Raw genomic sequence first — 24,295 nt, forward strand, 5'->3', positions numbered from 1 at the left:
TGTTTCATCAATGAGTATGTTTTTATTTACGTGTTTTTTTTAAATAATGATTTAAGTGATTTATTTTCCACATTATTACTTTCATGCTAGATTTTTTTACATACGAGTTATGTATGTTTAGGTTTATTTTTAAAAACGTGTTCATCATTTTTCACGATAATGTAGAGGCATGCATGCGACGTGCATGACGTCATACGGATAATTCGAGCCACGTCTCTACGCATGCGCGGGCTACTTTCTTTTTTGGGGAAAGCAAAAAAAGAAAAGACTTGGAAGCAGGGATCACAGTTGGATCTGGCAACCCAGGCCGGCTCAGCGGGGGCTGCTCTCAGTCTCAGTCCGGATCTCAGTCCACCTGGATGCGGTCACTTCTCTGTCCTCTGCTTTAACTTTCCCTTTATATTTTTTCTTTTTACTTCTCCTCGGGACGCAAACAAGGCGCAATAAAATGGCCGGAGCGATCATCGAGAACATGAGCACCAAAAAGTTGGTGATTGTGGGAATTGTTCTGCTGCTCTTCCAGGCTTTTGCCTTCATGGTCGGAGGGCTGATCGGTGAGTAATTCAGGAAACTCCGGAGATCGTCGGGCTTTTTGAAGATTTCCTAAAAAGCTTTTCTTTTATTATGATATATAATTTTCCCCTGCGCGCGCACATTTCTTGATTTATTTACCCCCCCCCCCAAATGTTTATACATCGCAGCTTTGAGGAAGTGGATCTGAACATGCAAACTCCAAGGAGTTGATGGTTTTGGAAATGGAGCCAGAAGAGGAAAAAACTAGCCTGCTGATTTATATTCTGCATTTTCTTTTCCCAACCTTGTATTTGTTTTTTTTTTTTTGTTTTTTTGTCCTTTTCTGTTTACATGAAACGTGCGAATTTTTCCCTGAAACACAAATTTCCAATCTGTAATCCATGCCCTGATCAATCTGATTAAATCACAGCATGCACACGAGCTTCCAGAATTCCATCTTGGGAACTTCTAATGATAGGATAAAATCTTCCGTATCTTTACACGCCATGGGTTCAGCTCCTGATCTTCAAAGTGTGTGTGAGATCTCAGGAGGACAAAAGCTTCTACTTCACCCCCCCCCCGTCTTGCCCCTCTAGGCATTTTTTTTCCACGTCCCACCTTCCCTCAGATCTCCTGGATCTTCTGTCTTCGTCTGTATTCAGGTTGTTTTCTGCTGTACTCGGATACCCCCCTCCTTTACCCCCAGGCTGGTTCCCCGGTTTAAGAACCTGGATAGAAGTATTTCTGGAATGCGTTAGCGTCTGAGCTTGTCTTCTTTTCAAGTTTGCTGTCTTTGTAGTTGAAGTTTAAGGAGGAAGCAGGCCTGAGTGTGAACCAGACAGACAGGGCTGAGAAATTAGCTTGTTTGCAGTGCGATTGATTTAATGAAGCACAGATTCCTTTGTGTTTGCTCGGTGGCCGGTGGCAGCAGGGGTAATTGGGTAGAAAGGCTCACCGCTCCCCTTGTTATTGGGCAACTTCAACACGGCGTGAGGTCACTCAGTCCGGAACCTTCCATTATCTCAGATCCTTCAGGGTGGAGGTTTGGAGAGTGTTTGCTCCACAGACTCAATGCATGAACTTCACAGAGATCATTTAGTTTGTCTTTGACAAACAGAACATGAGACGCTCTATTTATTTATTTATTTATTTATTTATTTATCAATCAATCAATCAATCACACCAGGTTGTAAGCGATATGACCAAATCATACACTTAATCCCGAAGAATCAGCAAATTTTTTTTTGATCGTGTATCTACAAATCCCAGGTTTATATGATTGTTTCTATTGCAACAGCACAAAGAAATTGATTTGTAGTCTTGAATATTGTGTAAGGAGACATTCATTTAACTTTTATGGAAGGAGTCCGATGGAGAGATCGTGAGGGAATGACCGTTTATAGCTGCTATAACATTAGTGACGATTTAGCTTTGGCTTCGTGTCGCTAGAACATGATACTGATATTTTGATATGCTTTTCTTTCACTAAATATTTTGGTTAAACTTTAAATTTAACCAGACCTCAAAAAAAACAATGCTTTTATCTTGGAAGTGGACAAACACTGCCCAAAACATGCTCCTAACCACAGCGAATTGTTAAATGTACGATAGAGCAGTGCTGACGCTTTATTTCTAGTCTAATCTCATCATGGGAAGTGTGCTGCTGTTTTGGGATTCCAACATTAAAGGAAGCGTCCGTGTCCCGCTCCGGGAGCTGTTGAATATTCTGGAAAGTTTCCTCTGAGTCACTTTGGCTATTGTGCTTCTCAGGCCCCGGCGCATAAACGGGTTCCGATTATCTTCCGCTTCCTGCTGTTTTATAGCCCTCAGGTGTCGTTGGTGATAAAGGAGGAGTTCCAGCTGCTCTTTCACACTCTGATGAAGTGCCTGAGGAGAGGGCAGTCTAGCATGAGCTAGCATGCTAGTCACCACATACCTGTCTGGGATCCACGGCGCTAATTTGTAATCTGTCTTTTCCCGCCGCACAAACAAAAACAAGATGTGAAGTGGAACTTGAGGGTTCTAAATGGAACGTCATGGATCTGATGTGCAAAAGCAGCATTTTAAACTGAACAGGAACATGCTAGGGTTAATGTTATCTAAAAGTTCTTTAAATTATTTTGCTATTTTGAAAATGTCCGCTATGAAAATGTTCAAGACATGACTATGGCGTTTAAAGGTCATTATCACCTGTGTATGGATAGAAAAACACAGCACCACTAGACCATTCTGGGAATGTGTGACCTCTTGTATGTGGAAGAGGGCAGTCGCACTTTCCTCTAACTTTACTAATGATGGTCATTCCATAATATCTGTAATCTAATATGCTGTATATATATATATAAATGTTCAGCTTTCTTTTCTCTAATCTTACATCCATCTCCAGCCCCCAGTCCCACCACCGCTGTCCACTACTTGGCTACCAAGTGTGTGGACAACCAGAAGGGACACCTTCAGGGCCGGAAGTGGTTCATGCCCTGGGGTCCGAACCAATGTGACAAGATCCGAGACTTCGACGAAGCCATGGCTAAGAGGATCGAGGCCAACAACATCGTCTTCTCCGTCCACATCCCTCTGCCCAATAAAGAGATGAGTCCCTGGTTCCAGTTCATGCTGGTCATCCTGCAGTTTGACATTGCCTTCAAATTGTACAACCAGATCGGTGAGTTTATGTCTACTAAATAGAGCTAACTAAATGAATTAATTATTAATAATAAAACAACTGACCGCATTGTTTACCCACAGCAAAGTGGACTTTTATTTTATTATTTTTATTATAAAAAATCCTGTCATTTTCTAGTTAGCCCGGCTAGTCAGAAAGATGCTACACGATTGTCGGCCTCTATGACCTCGTGTATGTTTCTTAGCTGCTTTTTAAATCATTTCACACACAGATTCTTATTTTTAAGACCAAATATCCATGTTTACACCTTTTATGTATAATTATAATCCACATCTCTGCTGCAATTATACTTTGTTGAAAGGCCTAGGGCCTACGGGGGGGTGGAGTCAGGGTTGCTAAAAACATGTCTGGTTCTAAGATGGCTGCCTTCTCAATGCTCCAATCTTCAGGGCTCTCGATTTCTAACAAGGCTAGGAAAGCTTACGTTAATCGTACAGGATGGATTTTAAAAAGTGTTGCTGTTGAATTTTTTTTTGTTGAAAATTGCTGATCGTTCAGATTTGTTCAAGCCTGAGATCGGATCTGGTGTTTATCGCCATCTGATGTCATGGACTGTCCAAGCGCAGTGTATAAACAGCTCTATAACTTTTTATTAATGTTAGGAATTAGACAACACTTAAGGAAGTGAAACTGGTATGTGGAAAAGTTTACACAAATTTAATACATTTCCTTTAGTGAGTTTCAAGATGGGGAAAGTGTGTACTTTAAATTTTTTTCCCCAAACAACTAGCGTCACGTTACTTTAAACTTGACGCTAAGCTTTGTTGCCTTGTGAAATTGAATCACGTTGTATTTGACTCCGTGTGTTTCATTTGAGGCTAAATTGCTAAAAGACTGTTCCTCCATTTCCATTTTCTTGAAGCAGGTTGAGTTTCTCACACACTGAGATGTGAAAGGCTTGAACAATGATGGATGAACCTCATGGGATGTGACTGGGATGTGCTGGTGGCTTAGGGCTCCCTGCTAGGACTTTACACACACACACACACACACACACACACACACACACACACACAATGCCAATTACTGTGGTTCCTCCATCTGGTTAAATTACTGTCCATTCCTTTGTTCATTTTCATCATATATTAAATGATAAAAAGATCAGGACACAACGTTTTTTGTTTCTTTTGTTGTTGTTGTTGTTGTTGTTGTTGTTCTTTTCCTCTGGTGAAATTGTACTCCAATCCAGTTCAGTGAGTTTCAGGAATTCACTGCTAGGAAAATCACCGAGATCTGTTTCTTTTCGCCGATTGTGATACTGTATCCGTGCGAGTTGTGTGAGCCGTGTGAGCGCTTCGGGCTGTGTGAGGGTGAAAGGAGGGATTAACGGGATAATACGGCAGATTAATCAAGAGTTTTTGTTGGACCGAAGCACTCTGGGAAAAGGAGGAGCGCCTTTCTCCCTCCTTTATAACTTTAGCAGCCTGTGGAGGAAACGGAATTGTGGTCGAAATGTCATTATTGTGTATTTTACTGCGGATCCTAATGTTAGATGTTAGCTAGCTTGCTGGAGCCTTTGTTTATTGTTATTAGCCTAATGTTACCGAGCTTGACTAACAATTAAAGTCTGCTAGAACGGGAACATGCCCGATTAGCTCGGCTAGATTTGCTAAATATGGATCGATGTGTTCTATTGCACGCTTCTGATTGTGTGTGTGTGTGTGTGTGTGTGCGTATTTAAGCTAACAAATTAAGCTGTGTTGCGACAGTGTTAATGTAGCTAAACAGGCATGAAAACATATTGCCAGATTTTGTGTAAACTGCATGTTAAAATCATTGTTGTTTGTGATAATGACTAGTCAGACTAGTTACTGAGAAAGAATGAGAGATTTGAGGTTAAGCTGGAGCTGCAGCTGCTTTAGCTCTGTGGTCATCGTTTTGTCCATTTTTATAGCTAAAGTTTGTCAGAAACCACATCAACACGTCTGTCTGAGGCACTGAAAGCCTCCCGAAAGCTTTCTGAGGTGAAATGACTTTGATTTTTGTAGAAGTGCAGTTAGCCTAATGCTAAACTGAAAGTCTATGATCTTTACTTGGTAGTTAGCCACGCTAACTCTTAAGTTATAGCACAGAACTGGTGTAAATGGATTAGGACTAAAGAACTGATGTAAATAGATTAGGTTGGTGGATGTACAACCTAGCCTGTATACAGTTTTTGTTTTATTTATTAAGTTTTGCAGATTGCTAGCTGAGCTGATAATAATTAACATACCGCATTAGCGATTTCTACTGGATTAAACATTCACAAGGAAGGTTTTTTAAGTTATTCTGATGATTTCATATCACGCATTTCTATGACGGTTTCTGGTGGTATTTTGTAGTGAATAGAAAATCTAAAATGGGGAAAAAGCAAATTTAAGCTGAAACCTTTTATTCCATTGTAGTTTGTTTAATTTTCTGAGGTAAATTTTTTAGATCTGTTCCTCCCGATCTCTTCAGAGGACAATGAGGACAGAGGACAATCTATCAATATAAAAATGTTGTTTTATGGACAACTAAAAACACTGAGAGGAAAAACAAAGGAAAGAATTTAATAAAATTTTAGAATATAGAAATAGAATTTCCGCATCTTTTTCCACAAAGATTCGATTGGATGATTTGAGCAGATTCCAGATGCTGGTAGTCGTGTTTGTACGCAGGTTTGTTCCTCGCTCTGAGACTCTCTATCGTCATCTTCCTGGAAGTTCCTCCTCTCCAGATGTTGATGTTTACTGTGGCGTCTGTATGAAGGCGTTTGATCGTCTGCCAGCTCGGTTCCTCTGTGGTTCTGTGTGTCCGAGAGTGAGCTCAATCAGGAAAAGACCTCGTTCCTCATCAGGCTGTGTGTCTGGGTTCATTCGGCTTTGCTGCTGATGAGGAAGTAGATCAGATGTTTTATAGACGCAACATCTGAGATTTTGTTAGTTAAGAGTTACGTTTAATGATTCAAAACTTCTGCAAAACAAGTTACTTCCGGTTTTACTTGCGTTATAACAGCTATAAGCCCTGTCTCCATCACCAGACTTGCTCTTTTTCCTCTCTGTTCTGATACTAATGAATAAATTCTGAGGTTAAATAAAAATTAAAAAGCACTCACCCCCTTTAGCTTAGCATATTTGCCTAATTTATACAGATGTGTTTTTCTTGATTTATATGTAGTTTATTGTTAAATCTGTATCTATTTGGGTTTAGGTTTAGCGTCTAAATGAATGAATTTTATGGATTTTGAAAGACGGAGCAATGAATCTATTTCATGTTTTAATTTATGATTATTGCACAAGTCATTAGCATACAGCCTCTTGTTATTCCTCTTTTTGGAATTGATTTTTTTTTTATTTTTTATGTTTACATTTTTTCCCCCAAATATACACTGGTGTATGAGGTATAGCAGAATAGGTGGCACTTGGACAAAGAGAGTGTGTGTGTGTGTGTGTGTGTGTGGCTGCTACTTGTTTGACCACTCGTCACTTTTATATTTTTTATATTATTATTTTTTGGTCCTATCATGAAGTTGGTCCCCTGACTCTGACTGACCCTCCTGTGTGGGGTAATAAAGCATCACGGTCATGCCCTGTATGCCCCCCTGCCTGGCACGACTCCAGCAATAACACAGCTGTTGAAAGAGATTAGTAGCCGGGGTGATGGCTGCTGCGATGGTGAAGAATGTTTGTGTGCTAAGCTGACATTCAGAGGTGTGTGTGTGTGTGTGTGTGGCTGATGTACTGCCAAAAGTGTTTGTGAGAGACGGCATTGCTAATAATGCTCTCACCCTGCAGTCCAGGTTCAGCTTTCTAATCTTTCTCTAAGCTCGTCAGATTTTATTTTGTTTTAATTTAATTTAATTCAATTTATTTTGTTTTAATTGATTTTATTTGTATTTAATTTTATTTTAATGTAATTTATTTGTATTTAATTTATTTTATTTGTTTTTACTTATATTTCCTTTAAGTCTTCAGGACAGAGCGGTTTTCCAACTTTGCGTTTGTTCAGTAACATAGATGTTAAATGTAGCTAGAAATGGAGAAAAACTATAAAATGTCAAAGAAATCTTCAAAATATCAGGCTGTGGTTTAACTTTAACTCTATAAAATATTTTCCTACCACAGAACGACACACAGAGAGCAGTATTACTGACCAAATAAGATTTAGCGCTGTAGCTAGCCTAGCTATATGCAGATTTAACCGCTAGCTAGCTAAAGCTATTGAATTTAGCCAGCTGTCTGTAAACATTTTAGCTAAATAGCTGGTGTCCTGGTAGTTACACACTATTGCACTATTAAGTAAAGTACAAGGTTCATTGAACAAAGTTCACTTTTGGATCACAAATGCTGTAAATGTAAAGTTTTTTTTTTTAAGTATTTAAATTGTAGTTAAAATGAGCTTTTTTGGCTATAAGATTTTTTTGTCACTTTGGTACCTCAGAACAAACCAAAAAAACCTTCCTGTACCTTTAAACGTTTATTAAAGCAATGTGTGTGAGTGTGAAATTGGAAATCTCTCTCTGTGTGTGTGTGTATGTGTGTGTGTATGTGTGTATGTATGTGTGTATGTATGTGTATGTGTGTGTGTATGTGTGTGTGTATGTGTGTGTGTATGTGTGTGTGTATGTGTGTGTGTATGTGTGTGTGTATGTGTGTGTGTATGTGTGTGTGTGTGTGTAGACTGACGGGATCTGTAATGAATGCCTTCTTTCACACCTTCTACAAACGTCTCGGGCTGCACATCTTTCATCAGAGTTTCAATTCAGTACCCAGATATTAGCCTGTACGTTAGCCGGTGTTAGCTTTGATCTTCAGTAACTACCTTGTGTGTAGTTAGAGCTAATGTTTGGCACTAATGTATTTTTAGAGCTGATGTTTATTTAGCTAAAATTCCTCTATACAGTGCTACATAACATTAGCTGCTAATCTGAAGCATAAAATTTATTAAAGCTAAACAGCAGATGGACCACATCTTTAGAACTGTCTGTAGGTAGCAAAGTAAGTGACTAGCATGCTAGCATTAGCTTCCATTCTCTGTACCATGCTGATTTTCTCTCCTGTCTTTTATCATACAGGCATCTAATTTATAAAAACTAGCAAAATAAAGCTGCATTTCTTTTCATTAGGTGATTATGTTGCTTAATGTATAGATAGATGGTTAGGATTATTGCCTTTTGGAGAAAAATGACGCTATTAGGAACATCTCTGGTTTCCATTAGGAGTTTAGTAATTATGGTTATAATCAATGCCACTAGAATCCTAGAGCTTGAGGGGTTAAAATAAAACCGCAGATTGATTGTGATTCTTGTTGAAAGATTATGCTGAATAGTGTGTGTGTGTGTGTGTGTGTGTGTGTGTAGAGGACAAAGCCATGGTCACTATAGATGTCAGCCTGGCCTACAGAGACGACACGGTGAGCGAGTGGACAGAGATGGCTCACTCGTTGGAGCAACGTAAACTCAGCTGTAACTTTACTACAGCCAAGGTAAACCACACACACATACACACACACACACACACACACACACACACACACACACAGACCTCTGCGTCGTGATTCTGAGTCGTTAAATGATTCCTTTGATTCATTTTTCTTTCTCTTCTCCAGATCATAGAGAACGAGGGTCGCTACTATGAGTGTGACCTCTTGCCCTTCATGGAGGTCGGCACAGTGTCCCACAAATACTACCTGGTGAACATCAGGTTGCCGGTGAACGAGCGCAAAAAGGTGAACGTGGGAATCGGCGAGATCAAAGACATCCGCTTGGTGGTGAGAAAACAATCCGTTGTGTTTGTGCTACATTTCCATAATTTCTTTCCTATTTTTCTCCTACATCCTCTCCACATTTCCATCTAATGTCCGTCTCTGAGCTTCTGAGTTGAATGTACACCTTTTCTTCGTTCTTTTAGGGAATCCATCAGAACGGCGGCTTCACTAAGGTCTGGTTCGCCATGAAGACCTTCCTCACTCCCAGCATCCTCATCATCATGATCTGGTACTGGAGGAGGATTACCATGATGACGAGACCACCCGTCCTGCTGGAGAAGTAAGATTCCTTCTATGTACCTTTACCTCAATACTTCTAAACGTACCATCCTCAATACCTACCTCATCCTCGTGACTCTATCCTCAATTGATACCCCGTCCTCAGCACCTCTACCTCAGTACCTGTCTCACACTATATACCTCATTGAGGTACTATATTGCCAAAAGTTTTGGGACACCCCTCCTTATCATTGAGTTCAGGGGTTGGGCTCAGCTCCTTAGTTCCAGTGAAAGGAACTCTTAATGCTTCAGCTTCATACCAAGACATTTTGGACAATTTCATGCTCTTTGTGGGAACAGTTTGGGGATGACCCCTTCCTGTTCCAACATGACTGCACACCAGTGACCAAAGCAAGGTCCATAAAGACATGGATGAGTGAGTTTGGTGTGGAGGAACTTGACTGGCCTGCACAGAGTCCTGACCTCAACCCCATAGAACACCTTTGGGATGAATTAGAGTGGAGTCTGTGAGCCAGACCTTCTCGTCAAACATCAGTGCCTGACCTCACAAATGACCACGCTTCTAGAGGAAAGCTCAATAATACCCATGAACACACTCCTAAACCTTATGGAAAGCCTTCCCAGAAGAGATGAAGCTGTTATAGCTGCAAAGGGCGAGACAACTCCATATTACATTCATGGGCATGTAAAGGTAGATGTCCCAAAACTTTTGGCAATATAGTGTATTAATGAGGTTGGGGAAAAAACACTTCCAGATCTGAGTTGTGGGAAAATAATTGACATTGTGGGGTTCATACTAACCGCATGAGAGTGTTTCATTCTTTCCTGTCATTTTTGCTCTCTTTTCTCTCTCTCTCTCTCTCTCTCTCTCTCTCCACTCGTCCTCCATGTTACACTCCAACACCTTCATATCCAGTTTGTCTGTCCACTGCTCTGACTTGCCCCTCGGCAGTCCCGGGAGGCAGGAAGCTTTCAGGCAGTCACGGGAAGATGATTTTTTCATGTAGTAAAAGCTGGAGCAGGCGAGCGAGCGTGCGTGCTGCTCCTCAGGGTGTGGAGATGAAAAGCCAGGAGAAACTTCTGGAAGCGTGACATCAGAAGCTTGCCAGGCAGTCTTATCTTTAGGCTTTTAATATAGGTCACGCAAATGTGGGTGTGTGTGTGTGGGTGTGTATACTTTTTAATTTTTTTTCCTGACAATATATATTTTATTTGGGAATCCAGAATTGCATGAAAAATACAAAATTAATTTATCTGGAATTATTATTTATTTATTTATTTTTGTGTGTGTATTTTTTCTCTGCTGCTTTTGCCTGCAGGAATAAGAAAAGGCGTGTGTCTGAGGATCTGATTAATCTTTTACACACACACACACACACACACACACTCACACACATTTCGATGTGCACCAGTGTTTACACGACCAGAAGATTCTCAACATGCCAGTGTGGTGTGGTCTCTCTGGCTTGCCGGAGCAGAGCATGCTGGGATTGTTCAGGCCGCAGAGCTGCTGGAATGTGCTTTATGTTTTTAGTCAGTGTCGTTTCCCCTCCCTCTGTCCTTCACCTTGTCCCTGCACACACACACGCATGTGTGTTTGTGTGTGTGCGTGTGTCGTTCTGTGTGTACATGTTTATGTATTTGTGTGTGTGTGTGTGTGTATGTGTGTGTGTGTGCGTGTGTCTGTCTGTCTGTCTGTGTGTACATGTTTATGTATTTGTGTGTGTGTATGTTTGTGTACGTATGTATATGGTACACACACACAAATACATAAACATGTACACAATCATCAATCTATATATATCAATATATATAGATATAGATACCCAATCATCTATGTGTGTGTGTGTGTGTGTGTGTGTGTGTGTGTGTGTGTGTGTGTGTGTATATATATATATATATATATATATAGTGTGTGTGTATGATAACAGTACCACCACTTTACCTTTTGTTCATTTCTAAAGTAAAGTTAAAAAAATATTTTAACAAGTTGATAAACTTGAAATGTATTTTTATTAATTAATTTAATAATAATAAGAATCAATATATTGCATCTATCTTGAAGTAATTAGATTGATTAATGCTATCATATTGTTTTTGCTGTTGTAGTAATAATAATAATAATAATAAAAAGTAAAAAATGTAAGGAAAATTAACAGAGAAATAAAAATATTAGTTAAATAAAAAATAATTATGGAAATAATTAAATTATTTTATATAGATTTTTTTTAATATAAATAAAATAATTAACACGATCATTAATAAAAATTTTTTACTGATTACTGGTAACTAGGAGGAGGCTGGATGATTAAGATGAGGATGAAGAGGAAGTTGATTGATGATTGATGAGGAGGTTGATGATGATGATGAGGTATTAACACCCTGAGGGATGTTTGTGTTCAGAGTGATATTTGCACTAGGGATCTCCATGACCTTCATCAACATCCCAGTGGAGTGGTTTTCCATCGGATTCGACTGGACGTGGATGTTGCTGTTCGGAGATATCCGTCAGGGAATCTTCTACGCCATGCTCCTCTCCTTCTGGATCATCTTCTGTGGAGAACATCTCATGGTGAGGGGGACCTTGACTGGTTTTTGTGTAGATACTCGTCCACCACCTCTTAAGGACTGTTACTGACATGTAATGGTGTTCTATATAGAGTCTTGTGTGCTGTGCTTATCCTACAGGACCAAACAGAGAGGAATCGCTTCTCCATGTACTGGAAGCAGGTTGGACCCATCGTCTTCGGCTCCTTATGCCTCTTCATCTTCGATATGTGTGAGAGGTGAGACACACCACAGAAAATCCAGCTCTCTGTTATCAGATCAGTTCAACTGATTCCACATAGATGGATAAACAGATGGCTAGATGAATGGGTGGCTAGATGAATGGATGGATGGCTAAATGGATGGGTGGCTAGGTGGATCAATGGGTGGCTAGGTGGATGGATGGATGGCTGGCTCGCTAGATGGCTGGCTAGATGGATGGAGGATTGGATGGATGGATAGATGAAGGAATAGTAAAAGAGAATGAGAGACAGAAAGAATGTATGACTGAGTAAGAGAGATAGATGGATGGAGGGATGGAAGGCTGGATGGATGGAGGGATGGAAGGCTGGATGGATGGATGGATGGATAGTAAGAGACAAAATGTACATTGTTCTTTAAGTAGTATGAGCTGTAATGGTTGGCTGCTTGCTCTTGATTATTTTCCTGGAGCAGCTCCACACAGTGTGATGGTTATTTAGTGTGTAAACTGAAGATATTCATGGATGAAGGTGTTTTAAAGGTTTCTTGTTTTCCAGAGGAGTGCAACTGACCAACCCCTTCTACAGCATCTGGGCTTCGGATGTTGGCACCGAACTGGCCGTATCCTTCCATTACGCACCTCCCTTACACGCCTCCATACCGCACCTCCCTTACACGCCTCCATACCGCACCTCCCTTACACGCCTCCATACCGCACCTCCCTTACACGCCTCCATACCGCGCCTCCCTTACACGCCTCCATACCGCGCCTCCCTTACACGCCTCCATACCGCGCCTCCCTTACACGCCTCCATACCGCGCCTCCCTTACACGCCTCCATACCGCGCCTCCCTTACACGCCTCCATACCGCGCCTCCCTTACACGCCTCCATACCGCGCCTCCCTTACACGCCTCCATACCGCGCCTCCCTTACACGCCTCCATACCGCGCCTCCCTTACACGCCTCCATACCGCGCCTCCATTACACGCCTCCATACACACCTCCATGAATCATGACACAATAAGGGTCGTAAAACTTTACTTTTTTTTACTATTTAATTTAGTTAGATTTAATTAGATTTCTATGATTAATCACAAAAACATTTTTAAAAGTGATCTTTTATACCCGTTTTTACCAAAGGGTGCCAATAATTTTGGAGCTGACTGTATAAATTTGCATAATTTTACATAATTATCTGACATCACCTTTGATAAATAGGTATAGGTGTATTTACAGACAAACAAACAAAATAAAAGTAAAATAAACAATTGTTTTGCTCTTTATTTTTTTTGTCTCATTGATAATTTTACCATTTTTGTTTTTTTTTGCTTTTTACACGTTTTATTATGATTTGGCCAAAAGTTTTCCTTGACAGAGTTTATTCCAGATGGCGTTCATCATCGTGGCTGGAATCTGCGCCTGCCTCTACTTCCTCTTCCTGTGCTTCATGGTGTTCCAGGTGTTCAGAAACATCAGCGGGAAACGAACGTCTCTGCCGGCGATGACCAAAGCTCGGCGTCTGCATTACGAGGTGCTTCACGTTACACGCTAACAAACAAATAACTAAAATAAATAAAACAAATAAATAAAAACTATTCATTTACATCCATTTTAAAAAATATGTTTTGGATTATACTGTTTTTTTTTCTTGTTGTTTTTAATTTATTTATCTTTACCTTTTAATAGAATTATCTCTTTTCCTCGTGTTTAGATTTAAATAATTTGATTTGTAAAAAAAAAAAGATTACTAAATAGATAATAAAAAAATATTTTCTACGTTGTAGATAATATACAGTTTTAGGTTTCACACTAACTTTTGTTTCCAGCCAGCCCTGTTACCATAGAAACATGTAGAAACTAATTTAAATAAATTAATAAAATAAATTAAATTAATAAATTAATAAAAAAATTATGAATGTATTAAAATAAATAAATATAAAAGAGCAAAAATTCTATTCAACAAATTAACTGTTTTTAAATGTATCCATATGTATCCGTAATTATTTTTCTTTTTATTAATTATTATATTTTTATTCAATTATATACTTTTCTATATATTCAAATATCTTTTCTATATTTTCTATATGGATATATTTTTTTAATTAAATTTTATTTTTTTTTTTAATTTACTAAAAAATTATAAATGTCAATTAAAAAAAATATAGGAAAGGTGTCTGTGTGTATATAATGAAATGAAATAAAAATAAAAAATTTTATAAAAAATAATAAAATAATTGTGGATACTAAATATACATTTAAAAATAATGAATTTGTTGAATATAATATTTTTCTTTTAGTGAAACATAAATCTTAATTGTTTCAAATTTGAAATCTGACTGCATTTCGCTTCTGTGTTCTACCCTCAGGGTCTCATCTTCCGCTTTAAGTTCCTGATGCTGGTCACTCTGGCATGTGCGGCCATGACGGTCATCTTCTTCATCATCAGTCAGGTGTGTAGACGGAGACAGGAGATTAATAACACACTCCCAATTCCTCCTTTTACACCGACGCAGCTTCAGACAGGAAAAGAAAAACTGAGCTAATCACGTGTGTGTGTGTGTAGGTAAATGAAGGACACTGGCACTGGGGAGATTACACTGTTCAGATAAACAGCGCGTTCTTCACCGGGATATACGGCATGTGGAACCTGTACGTCTTCGCCCTCATGTTCCTGTACGCGCCGTCACACAAACGCTACGGAGACGAACAGTCCAGCGGTGAGAAATACACACACACACACATACCTACACACGTGAAAGCAAATAGAACCATCATCTTAGGAAGTTAAGAACTCGTAATTAGAAATTGTCTCAGTGAAGTAGGCATGGCCTTGGAGCTGTGTACAGGTGTGTTTATGACATGTTTAGACTGAGAGAGAGAGAAACTGCGTGTGTGTAAGAGAGAAAGAGAGGGAGAGAGAGAAACTGCGTGTGTGTGTGAGAGAGAGAGATCAGGGGAAACGGGGCCTCCCAGGCTGTAATGGAGTGCAGGCTTCCTTCCAGCTCTGGTGTAATGAGACCCATCCATCTCCTGACGTCAGACTAACTTTTTTTTCCTCAGATTTAGTCCAAACACTCGGCTTTAACGCAGCTGACCAACTCCTCTAACATTTACACTCCTGTCTGCTCTCCTGCTCTCCCCTCTGTGGAACTCTTTACCTTCTTACCATGGGAATCAAAGCTTTGGTGACTGAAGGACCTCTGAGTCATTGTGTAAACCTCCTCTGTGTGTGTGTGTGTGTGTGTGTGTGTGTGTGTGTGTGTGTGTGTGTGTGTGAGATTAACGATCTGCTGAATAGAAGCAGCCATCAAGTCCATGTGACTTCATTCAGCTGCAGTTTAATTTTAATTCCATGGAGTCGCGTGTTGTCCGATCGAAGCGATGACGATTGAACATGCTATAAAAATCCTATGGTGGTGAAATTGGAGGGAAACGATCCACTGTTGTCATTTGGAGTGCATTGTGGGAAGAGTAGTTCTCTCTCTGTTAGTCTTTTAACTGGTTTAGTGTAGAATTTTCTAGAACATCTCTGGAGGAAACCAGTGGGATACTTTCTTCCAGAACCTGTAATGGACTTTAAAAATATTTCTGGAGAAGACGACTAGTGTTGCGTTAAACCACCATGGGTTTTCTTACGGGGTAGCACGGTGGCTTAGTGGTTAGCACTGTTGCCTCACAGCAAGTCCTGGGTTCAAATCCTGAGTTTGGTCAGGCAGGGCCCTTTTCTGCGTGGAGTTTGCATGTTCTCCCTGTGGGTTTACTCTGGGTACTCCGGTTTCCTCCCACAGTCCTAAAACATGTACATTAGGTTGATTGGTCATTCTAAATTGCCCATAGGAGTGAGTGTGTGTGTTTGTGGTCTGTCTATATGAATGGCCCTGTGATGGACTGGTCACCGGCCTTTCACCCAATGTTTGCTGGGATAGGCTCCAGCAGACCCCCTGACCCTAATTAGGACTAAAGCAGGTATAGAAAATGGATGGATGGATCTTACTCTCTATCGCCCCCTAGAGGTCTAACAGCACTCTAATAAAATAACACAAAGCTGACTTTTTTTTGTCTTCTTGATGCAGGAGATCAGGGAGGGAACAGTGGTGAGGACATCCAGCTCACCACCACCATCACCCACGCTGACGGACCCACCGAGGTGTACAGAATGATGGGAAAGGAGTCGCAGGAGTAGTTTGGCGACGGCTTCTTATCTCACTTCCTTCCTCCATCTTCCGACGTTTTCTAGCCATTGCTCTTTTATACCCTCCTCCTGATGTGTGCTGTTCGGGCTCCTGATCCATCTTCTCATCCAAGTGCCCTTCGTGCTCTAGTTCTCTTTTATTTTTTATCTTCTCCTTTGTAGATTTCCTCGGTCAGATTCAGCATAAGCTTGTATAACGAGATCAAAAAGCTGTCCGCGATGCCGCCTACTTGGGCCACACTTTTTCCAGATTAAATTGAAAGGATTGGGATTTTTCCCTTCAACAAATTCCTTAATGTACAAAATATCGCCATTTTTTATACCAGTGTTTTTAGCTGGCATGCTACCTAACTGGGTAGCATGCAAGCTAAAAAGCTCAGCTAGAATAGTGACAGGACTTCCTTTCGTTTTTTGGGAGGGGGGATTTTTTTTTTACCCTCCAGTTTTCCCAAAACTCATCTAAAAAACTTTACTGGATAAAATGAAATATTAAGACACTTTTAGGAAGGATTAATGGCAGCGAGGAAGTCGATAAGCAGGAGTTTAAAAACCCCATTTTGGATTGTAACCTCAGAGAGGAACCGCTTCTGTAGAGGAGGGATTGGTGAGATGGAATTTGGTGCCATCTTGTGGACGGAAGAGGAATGGCAGTTAAGAAGTGTATGGCGGTCAATCGTTAGAAAGAAAATTCTTGTTCATCACCACAGAGGTATTTTATTTTTTTGTAGTTCAGTATTCTCTCATCTAGCATTGTGTGGATGATGATCATGGGGTAGAGTATCGCAATACTTTATGGTATTGCATCATTTAAGAGGAGTCGTCTTGAAAAAAAATTCTGCAAAATAAAGAAGTATCCTTTGTAAATGGTGCCATCATATAGTGGTGTGTCTGTCACTGATTTGGTCACAGGATATTACCTAATGTGTCTTTTCCCTTTTTTTTGCATTTCATGTGATTTAAACGAAACACCATGTCAGCCTTTTTTTAAAGTTGTGATCTAGTATACGCCCTTCCTCTCCTCTCCTCCAGACTCCACGTTCGTAACACCGCAGCGTTCTGCATCTTCACTCTATCATGTTTTTACACAACACTCATACCTAGTATGCTATGATGTAGATATATTTTTTATAAAGTGCTTATTTTCAACTGTGTTAGCTGTATCACTGTCTGTTGTATAATAAAAGGACTTTTTCACAACCCTTGTACTGTGGTGACATTCTTTGTATAAAGAGGAGGAGTAAAACACTCGCCTCATGCTGTGATGGGTATCTGAACAGATACAGGGTGGAGTGATGAAGCTGTTTACCGATTTCCTATAACAGCACTTCCTGGAGTGTTTTATTACAATATGCTAATGATCTCTCTTGTGTTACAGCAGCTACACTATATTGCCAAAGGTTTTGGGACGTCTGCTTTTACCTGCACATGAATGTAATATGGAGTTGTCCCGTGCTTTACAGCTATAACAGCTTCAAATCTTCTGGGAAGGCTTTCCACAAGGTTTAGGAGTGTGTTTATGGGAATTTTTGACCGTTCCTCTAGAAGCGCATTTGTGAGGTCAGGCACTGATGTTGGACGAGAAGGTCTGGCTCACAGTCTCCGCTCTAATTCATCCCAAAGTTGTTCTATGGGGTTGAGGTGCAGGCCAGTCAAGTTCCTCCACACCAAACTCACTCATCCATGTCTTTATGGACCTTGCTTTGGTCACTGGTGTGCAGTCATGTTGGAATAGGAAGGGGTCATCCCCAAACTGTTCCCACAAAGAGCATGAAATTGTCCAAAATGTCTTGGTATGAAGCTGAAGCATTAAGAGTTCCTTTCACTGGAAGTAAGGAACTTTTGGCAATAGTGTATAAATATAGTGTGTCGTTCCATCAACAGGCCTCTCTTTTTTCCCTCTCTCACAAGGCTCTCACAAAGTTTTTCAGTGAAGGATTTTTAAATGTTGATAAGTAGTTAAAAAGGGGAATTTGGAGACCTCTCTGGTAGAACTGTGGTACTGCAACTGCCTCATTAGGGAACATGAGATACTGCATACTAGTCGTCTGACCAGCAGCCATTTACATAATTTTCATTTGTTTGATACTGAGGGACTCGGGCCCTCGGGCACTAACACGAAACACATTTAAATATTCATATGATGCGTTAAAAGAAGAAGGGGGTGTAAACTTTTGAACAAGAGATTGGGAGTGAATTATTTTGTCCAGTGGGAAATGTGTAAATATCTCATGTAGCATCTGAAGCACAGTACTAAATGGAAATAAAATAAGATTTTTAAACCAAATTTTAGTGTATACCCATCATCCTGTTCAAAAGTTTACACCCCCCCGACTCTTAAGGCATGGTAATCATCAGTAAATGTTTGCACCTTTTGTAATAATTGTGTGTAGAGAAATTGTGACAAATCATCTGTTTGAAAGGGATCAAATACCCAGAAGATGCTGGAAAAGCAAGGAATGTGCAAGACCTAGAAGTACGGTGGTTCAGGACGAACCTGGGACTCGTAAACAACCATCAGAAAATACAAAAGACAGTCGATCATCCAGGTCAAAACCCACTGGATTAAGAATCTAGCAGATGTACATCGAGTTATTATTGTGTCTTGTGGACTATATGTAAACATTTGTTATGCAATTTTTATGATTTTAAAAAATGAACATTTTGCAGATTTGTCCATGTGAATGTAATCTTGTGTATATAAGAGGAATAAAACACTATGCTGTATCGGGAAAACAATCATCTTTCTGACGTAAAAGTCGTCAACGATTACATTCCTGTACCTGCATGCCATGGAGGGTTTCACTACTGACTTTTATGTAACAAAGATTTTAAATGATAAAACTCTTATATAATAACAATATAAAAAAAACTTCCAAATGACTGTTCAAACCCATGAGACTTATATAATAATGTAAACATGTTTACAGAGGTGTATAAGATTGTCAGTATCTCAGCTACATTCATTTATCCTTGTGCTTAGCAATAAAGTGTAGATGACAATGACAAATTTTCACAGTTCAAAAGAAATCTTTTACATAAGACCTTCGATGCAAGTCTGTTAAGAAGCTTTTTAGTTCTATGACACTGATATTTTACATGTTTTTTAACATGCTTTTTTGGTGCGTCAAAGGGTTAAATTGGAGGGAAGAAACAACAACAGTGTTAAAGACCAGATTCTGGTGTTTAGCAGCAGAAGAAAGCCAAGTTCAAACTAAGCATCAACTTGAAATAATGATACAGCGAACGCCGAGAGTATACATAAAATTGACAAAATATACAAAGGAATGATGATTTTGCTTTGTTGTCATGTTCAGTATCATGTCCACCCGCTTCAAATCTTCATTCAGATGGCATTCAAATACTGAACAACCAACAAAAAGTGGCGTTACCATAAATAGAAGTAAGGAAGTTCTACCTTGAGCTAGTCATATCAAACCTCGAGTCCATTGGAATGGCTGAAAAGATATGCAAAATGAGAAATACGATAGTTTGCCGATGTTCCAGTTGAGTTCTAACGTAGGTTTTTTTTTCATTCTCCAGCATTTCAGGCTACATTTTAAAAAGCCTGATACCCATCTTCCATTGGAATAACGAAGCCATCATGAGCGGAAAACAGAGCATCCTGTGGTTTCTTGGTGCTAAATGGCTTCTCTATGATCAGATCGTTATAAGAGCTAAGAGCCTTGTGGTCACCCACATCACCCGCGATGTGATGTAGAAGGTCCACGGCCATCTCACTGCTGGGCGGTGTGATGGGAATCAGTTTGGAGTTTCCAGAGGCTGTAGAACCACTCAACTTGTAGTAATCCAAATCCATCTGCAGCATCAGGTCCAGGTTCTCGGATGACACCGGGAAGTTCTTGCTTGGGCCACTGTTTACCGCTGGCTGTTCAAAAGTGGATGAGCTGCTGGAGTCTGAGAGCAGATAGGTCCGGTTGCTGATTCCTGAGTCCTGATTACAGATTCCTGAGAATAATTCATCAGATTTTTGACTTTTACACGATTGCTTGGTGTTTGTAGATTGGTGTTCAACTCCAGCGCCTTCAGAGCCGTTCCTGTTCACGCTCTGGTTCTCTGCCAGTAAATACACCAGTGACGACGTCTCGATGCCTTTCCCCAGACTGGGATTATAGATCTTATAGGAATCTTCACTCTGGACCACACTGTTAATGGAAGAACGTTCAGATTTATTTGTTGTAGAAAAGTCACAAGTGTACCTGCTTTGGATTTCTGCACATTTAAACATTACCATGTGTTCTTGATGATGTGGTTCGCTGATGAATCGAGACTGACAGCTGAGAGCTCGGTCTGAAATGACAGCAACTGTGGAACCTGAAAGAGAAAGTTATTTATTAGAGTTTCCCAGTTTACACTTTTAGAAACATCCAGAGCGACAGCTTTTATTTAGATGTAGTAGAAAAGTAGAGATTATGAAAGTAGAGGTTAAAAGCAGAGAACACTGAATATATGCTCAGTATTGAATATGGAAGATATAACTAATTAGTTTAACTATGAAGCTACTTAGAATTTATTTATAAACTGGCAGCTCAGTTTATAAATAATCAAAAGCAAATGTAGAAGAAAAATCTTCCAGTTTTATAAACATTTTGAGAATAACCTTAGACTTTTTTTATATTATATACTGTTACAAATGAGAAAGAAATTAAAAAAACAAAACAAAACAAAAAAAGTATTGGAGTAAGCTATCAAGACAACATGGTCTACCTGTTTTACAAAATGTGTCGAAAATTTCGGCGTAGGAATCTTGTCCCACCATGGTTTTATGATTCTGAAAAAAAGAGGTGCAAAAACAGTCGATAAGTCACAAGATTTTCATGTAAAAGTTTTTCAATAAAGGGTTTTTAAAACATTAATAAGTAGTTAAAAAAGTGGGGTTTGGCGACCTCTCTGGTAGACACCTGGTACTGCATGAGAGAACATAAGACACTGCGTACTATTCATCTGACCAATGAATCGCCGTTGACATAATTTCGCCATTTTCATTTGTTTGATAACATGACCTTAAAACACTCTTTCTTTTGTTATTCAAGTTGACTAATGCACGACCGGCGAGCGTATACAAATTCAACTAGTGTGAGATTGTAGCGATAAATCCACAACAACTCACAGTTCTGAAATCCATTCATGAAAACCAACACGGTGAGATATGAGATAACCAAAACCTTCTTAACAAAAAAAAAAGAAAACACACACACACAATGACACGAGGTCTTACCTGTTGAACCAAAAGTAGACAGATGATATGCAAATAATCAGAATGATGCATAATGTAGGCATAATTATCCTGAGAATATTTTGTAATGATTGCGCTGTAAGAAAACAAAACACAGAGACACCTGTTAAACACGCTGATAAACTTCAGTCACCTGGCGTTCACGCATATTTCAGAAAAAACTCACGTGTAGAAAACACGTATGGTTCGCTGTAGTCACTGAATGTCTTGTTAGGGGGGTAGTTCGACTTCACTCTCGCCTTAACGACATATTTGGAATTAGGTTGAAGTTTCCTGCCCACAATCTCATAGGAATGGCGAACTTTTCCAACGTTCTGTGTCACCTGTATGAAAAGCGAAAGATATTTTCACCGTTTTGTTCAGAACGTGTTACGTCATGTTGGACATTTTTCATAACCATGTGACTCACGTAATCATTGCTTCCATCTATGGCGTATTCCAGCTCTACCTCCAGGTCGTCCGCAAAGGCTTTTCTCGTGTAGGTGGTGTTCAAGGTAACAAAAAAGTCTCCATTCATGTTCTGAGTCACTGAAGTGATAATTGGTCTTCTTGGCTTAACTGCATGGAAGAAATAGAGGAACTTGTTTGGATCTCATTATGAATATGAGATAAACAAATCAGAACATATCATGTTTTGTTTCTGTATAAACACGGGGTTGCATAGATTAGTTAATTAATATATTCACCGCTGTTGGCTAATCAACCAGTCTGAAGATGATTCATGCCGCTCACTCTCAGTTCCAGAGTCGTGTATTTCAGCCTGAAACACACTGACTCTGGAAATGTATTTTCTAACCTGTGTATCTCTGCCAGCTGAAGCGCTGTATGATGCTGTGCGCTAATAAATTAGCTTAAAAAATACTGATATCCAGAATCAGACACTTAAATGAAAGTACTTTTGGAATTGAAAATGAATAATCATGCAAGCTTCAGTACAAAGGGAAATTCACTTACGGCTTCCTTCAGTACTGATGTTTGTTGTGTGCCAAATCTTGTCTCCTTTCATCAGGTTTATTACTAATATCTCCAAAAGAACGAACCCGTCCTTCATGTGCAGTCTGCATTCACATTCGCCGGGACGGATTTCGACAAAACGGGATGTACACAAACTGCAACGCAAGAAAAGGACAAGATAAAGTGAAAAGGCCAGTTTTAAAATACTGTATAAAAGAACAAAACATTATTTTAAGCCATCAGCTGAACTAACTTGTCTGTGTTTAATCTTGAAGCACCGAGTTCGTATTCAGCACAAGTGTCGGGTTTAGCCGAGAAGCTGCACTTGAGCTCGACGTCATAATCGTTAAAGCACTGCAGGAACTCTGAAAAGGGTTTTGGGTTATCAGAAACATATCAGTGACATCCAGAATAATTCAATCAAGTGCTAAAAATATGCTGGCTAATCGAATCATTCCATGAATCTTCAGCTCATTTTCCTCTTTCTCTAATCTATGTGTTATTCATTGTTTAACCAAAAGCCTAGCGTTTATCAGTGGAAGAGAGGGCTAATTTGTTTATTTCACGTGTATGTGCCAAGAACACAGTGTCGCAAATGTCCAAAAGTTACAAAAGCAAACAAATATCCTCTACTAGTACGACTCTTTCCTTTCCCTGTCAGTGAATTCACTTTGCTGAAACTATTCATGTTAGAAAGTACAACAGCATAGTTATCAACCACGCTCGAAGCAAAAAGGTAAATGCCAGTGCAAACCACAAATAGTGGCACCTTTAATTAAAGGGAAGGTTGGCATTCCACTGTTCGTGACAAGACTTGTTCTTGCTGTGGAAAGCTCTAGAGGTTTTTTTCTAAGATAGAGTTTTACATTGATGACCTTTAACATGCAGGACGACTGAAATTCATTGAATTACGTAAGTTTAGAGCAGATAACAATGTAAAAAAATAAAAACGATGCAGAGGTAAACAGACTGGTGTAAAAGGATGATCATAATCGACACACACACACATATATATATCTATATATCTATATTTCTAGGATTTTTCACAGGGTTCTCGGTTTCAATCACATTACTCAGCCACATATTTCGGCAGGAGCATTTCAGCCCGTGATCAAACCGTGATTTGATCATCAGATTATTATTTTTTTGGGAAAAAAAAGATCATATGATGAAATGTTAAACTAATAACAAAATTCATGTGCAAACTTACCAGAAGATTGAAGGGTGAAGCCGAAACTGGACAGAAGCAGGGTCACATGCAGGATTTTAATGAAGGCACCCATTATCTAATCAGACACCAATTAAGTGTAAAGAAAGTAAAAAAAGAAATGATGTTGAGGGATTAATCATGTCGTGCATTCCGTAACACAGCATGATGATAGAGATAGAGAATCGGAGTTTTGTTAGCATCTTCACAATCATCGTTAAGAAAAAAAACCCAACAAAACAAAACTCACCCTTGCGCTTGGCATCCAGGTCAAACTGGTGTCCGAGTCATCGTAAAAAATTCAGCGGTGGTATTAAATCAATCGGAGAGTTTAGGGGTTTAGCAGCGACTGCTCCCTTCAGCCTCCCCCGTCGTGAGAGCTCGTGCTGTGGAGGATTCGCTTTCAGCTCTTATCCAAACTGGTTGAAGCAGTTCTGTGGAAATGTAGAGGCGCAGTTTCCGCCTTGCGCTTCATTCACGACCAACAGAAAACAAAACAACAAAACAAACAAACAAACCTGATATTATCTAGAAGGGAAAGTAGATTTTTATCTTAAGTATAAAACTATACATGCTCCCATTGTCATATTTTTATGTTTTATGCATTGCTGTTGCATGAATATGCATATATATATATATATATATATATATATATATATATATATATATATATATATAATACATGGCACGTGTCATCTTTGTTTTTTTCATGTGATTATATAGGGAGTTAAAAAAATAAAATAATTTTAGTTAACAAAAATAGAATAATTCCTGT

The 24,295-nt window shown here is 39.4% G+C and overlaps 2 protein-coding genes across 3 annotated transcripts; one reads left to right on the top strand and one right to left on the bottom strand.

The window, feature by feature from the left end:
* Positions 1-241: 241 nt before the first annotated feature.
* wls (Wnt ligand secretion mediator) lies at positions 242-17,302 on the top strand. Of its 2 annotated transcripts, none has more exons than XM_058418449.1 (12): positions 242-554; positions 2,900-3,175; positions 8,517-8,641; positions 8,765-8,926; positions 9,067-9,203; positions 11,567-11,735; positions 11,852-11,949; positions 12,469-12,532; positions 13,301-13,444; positions 14,280-14,363; positions 14,477-14,630; positions 14,860-15,035. In XM_058418449.1, the coding sequence occupies exons 1-12, from the start codon at positions 449-451 to the stop codon at positions 15,018-15,020; spliced, it is 1,680 nt and encodes a 559-aa protein (XP_058274432.1). In that variant the 5' UTR covers positions 242-448; the 3' UTR covers positions 15,021-15,035. The 2 variants fall into 2 exon arrangements, with proteins under 2 accessions (XP_058274432.1, XP_058274433.1); XM_058418450.1 differs by lacking the exon at positions 14,860-15,035 and adding an exon at positions 15,987-17,302 and having other exon boundaries at positions 245-554.
* A 1,680-nt stretch (positions 17,303-18,982) lies between these two features.
* On the bottom strand, positions 18,983-23,960 carry LOC131370892 (uncharacterized). Its single transcript, XM_058418451.1, has 10 exons — positions 23,771-23,960; positions 23,524-23,599; positions 22,567-22,678; positions 22,314-22,468; positions 21,769-21,917; positions 21,526-21,682; positions 21,342-21,435; positions 20,831-20,894; positions 20,355-20,437; positions 18,983-20,268 (listed from the first exon to the last, which is right to left on the bottom strand). Exons 1-10 carry the CDS (start codon positions 23,783-23,785, stop codon positions 19,662-19,664), a joined length of 1,512 nt encoding a protein of 503 aa, XP_058274434.1. The 5' UTR covers positions 23,786-23,960; the 3' UTR covers positions 18,983-19,661.
* Positions 23,961-24,295: the final 335 nt, after the last annotated feature.

This window comes from Hemibagrus wyckioides, linkage group LG20 (genome assembly GCF_019097595.1).
Source record: "Hemibagrus wyckioides isolate EC202008001 linkage group LG20, SWU_Hwy_1.0, whole genome shotgun sequence".
NCBI classification, from domain to species: domain Eukaryota; kingdom Metazoa; phylum Chordata; class Actinopteri; order Siluriformes; family Bagridae; genus Hemibagrus; species Hemibagrus wyckioides.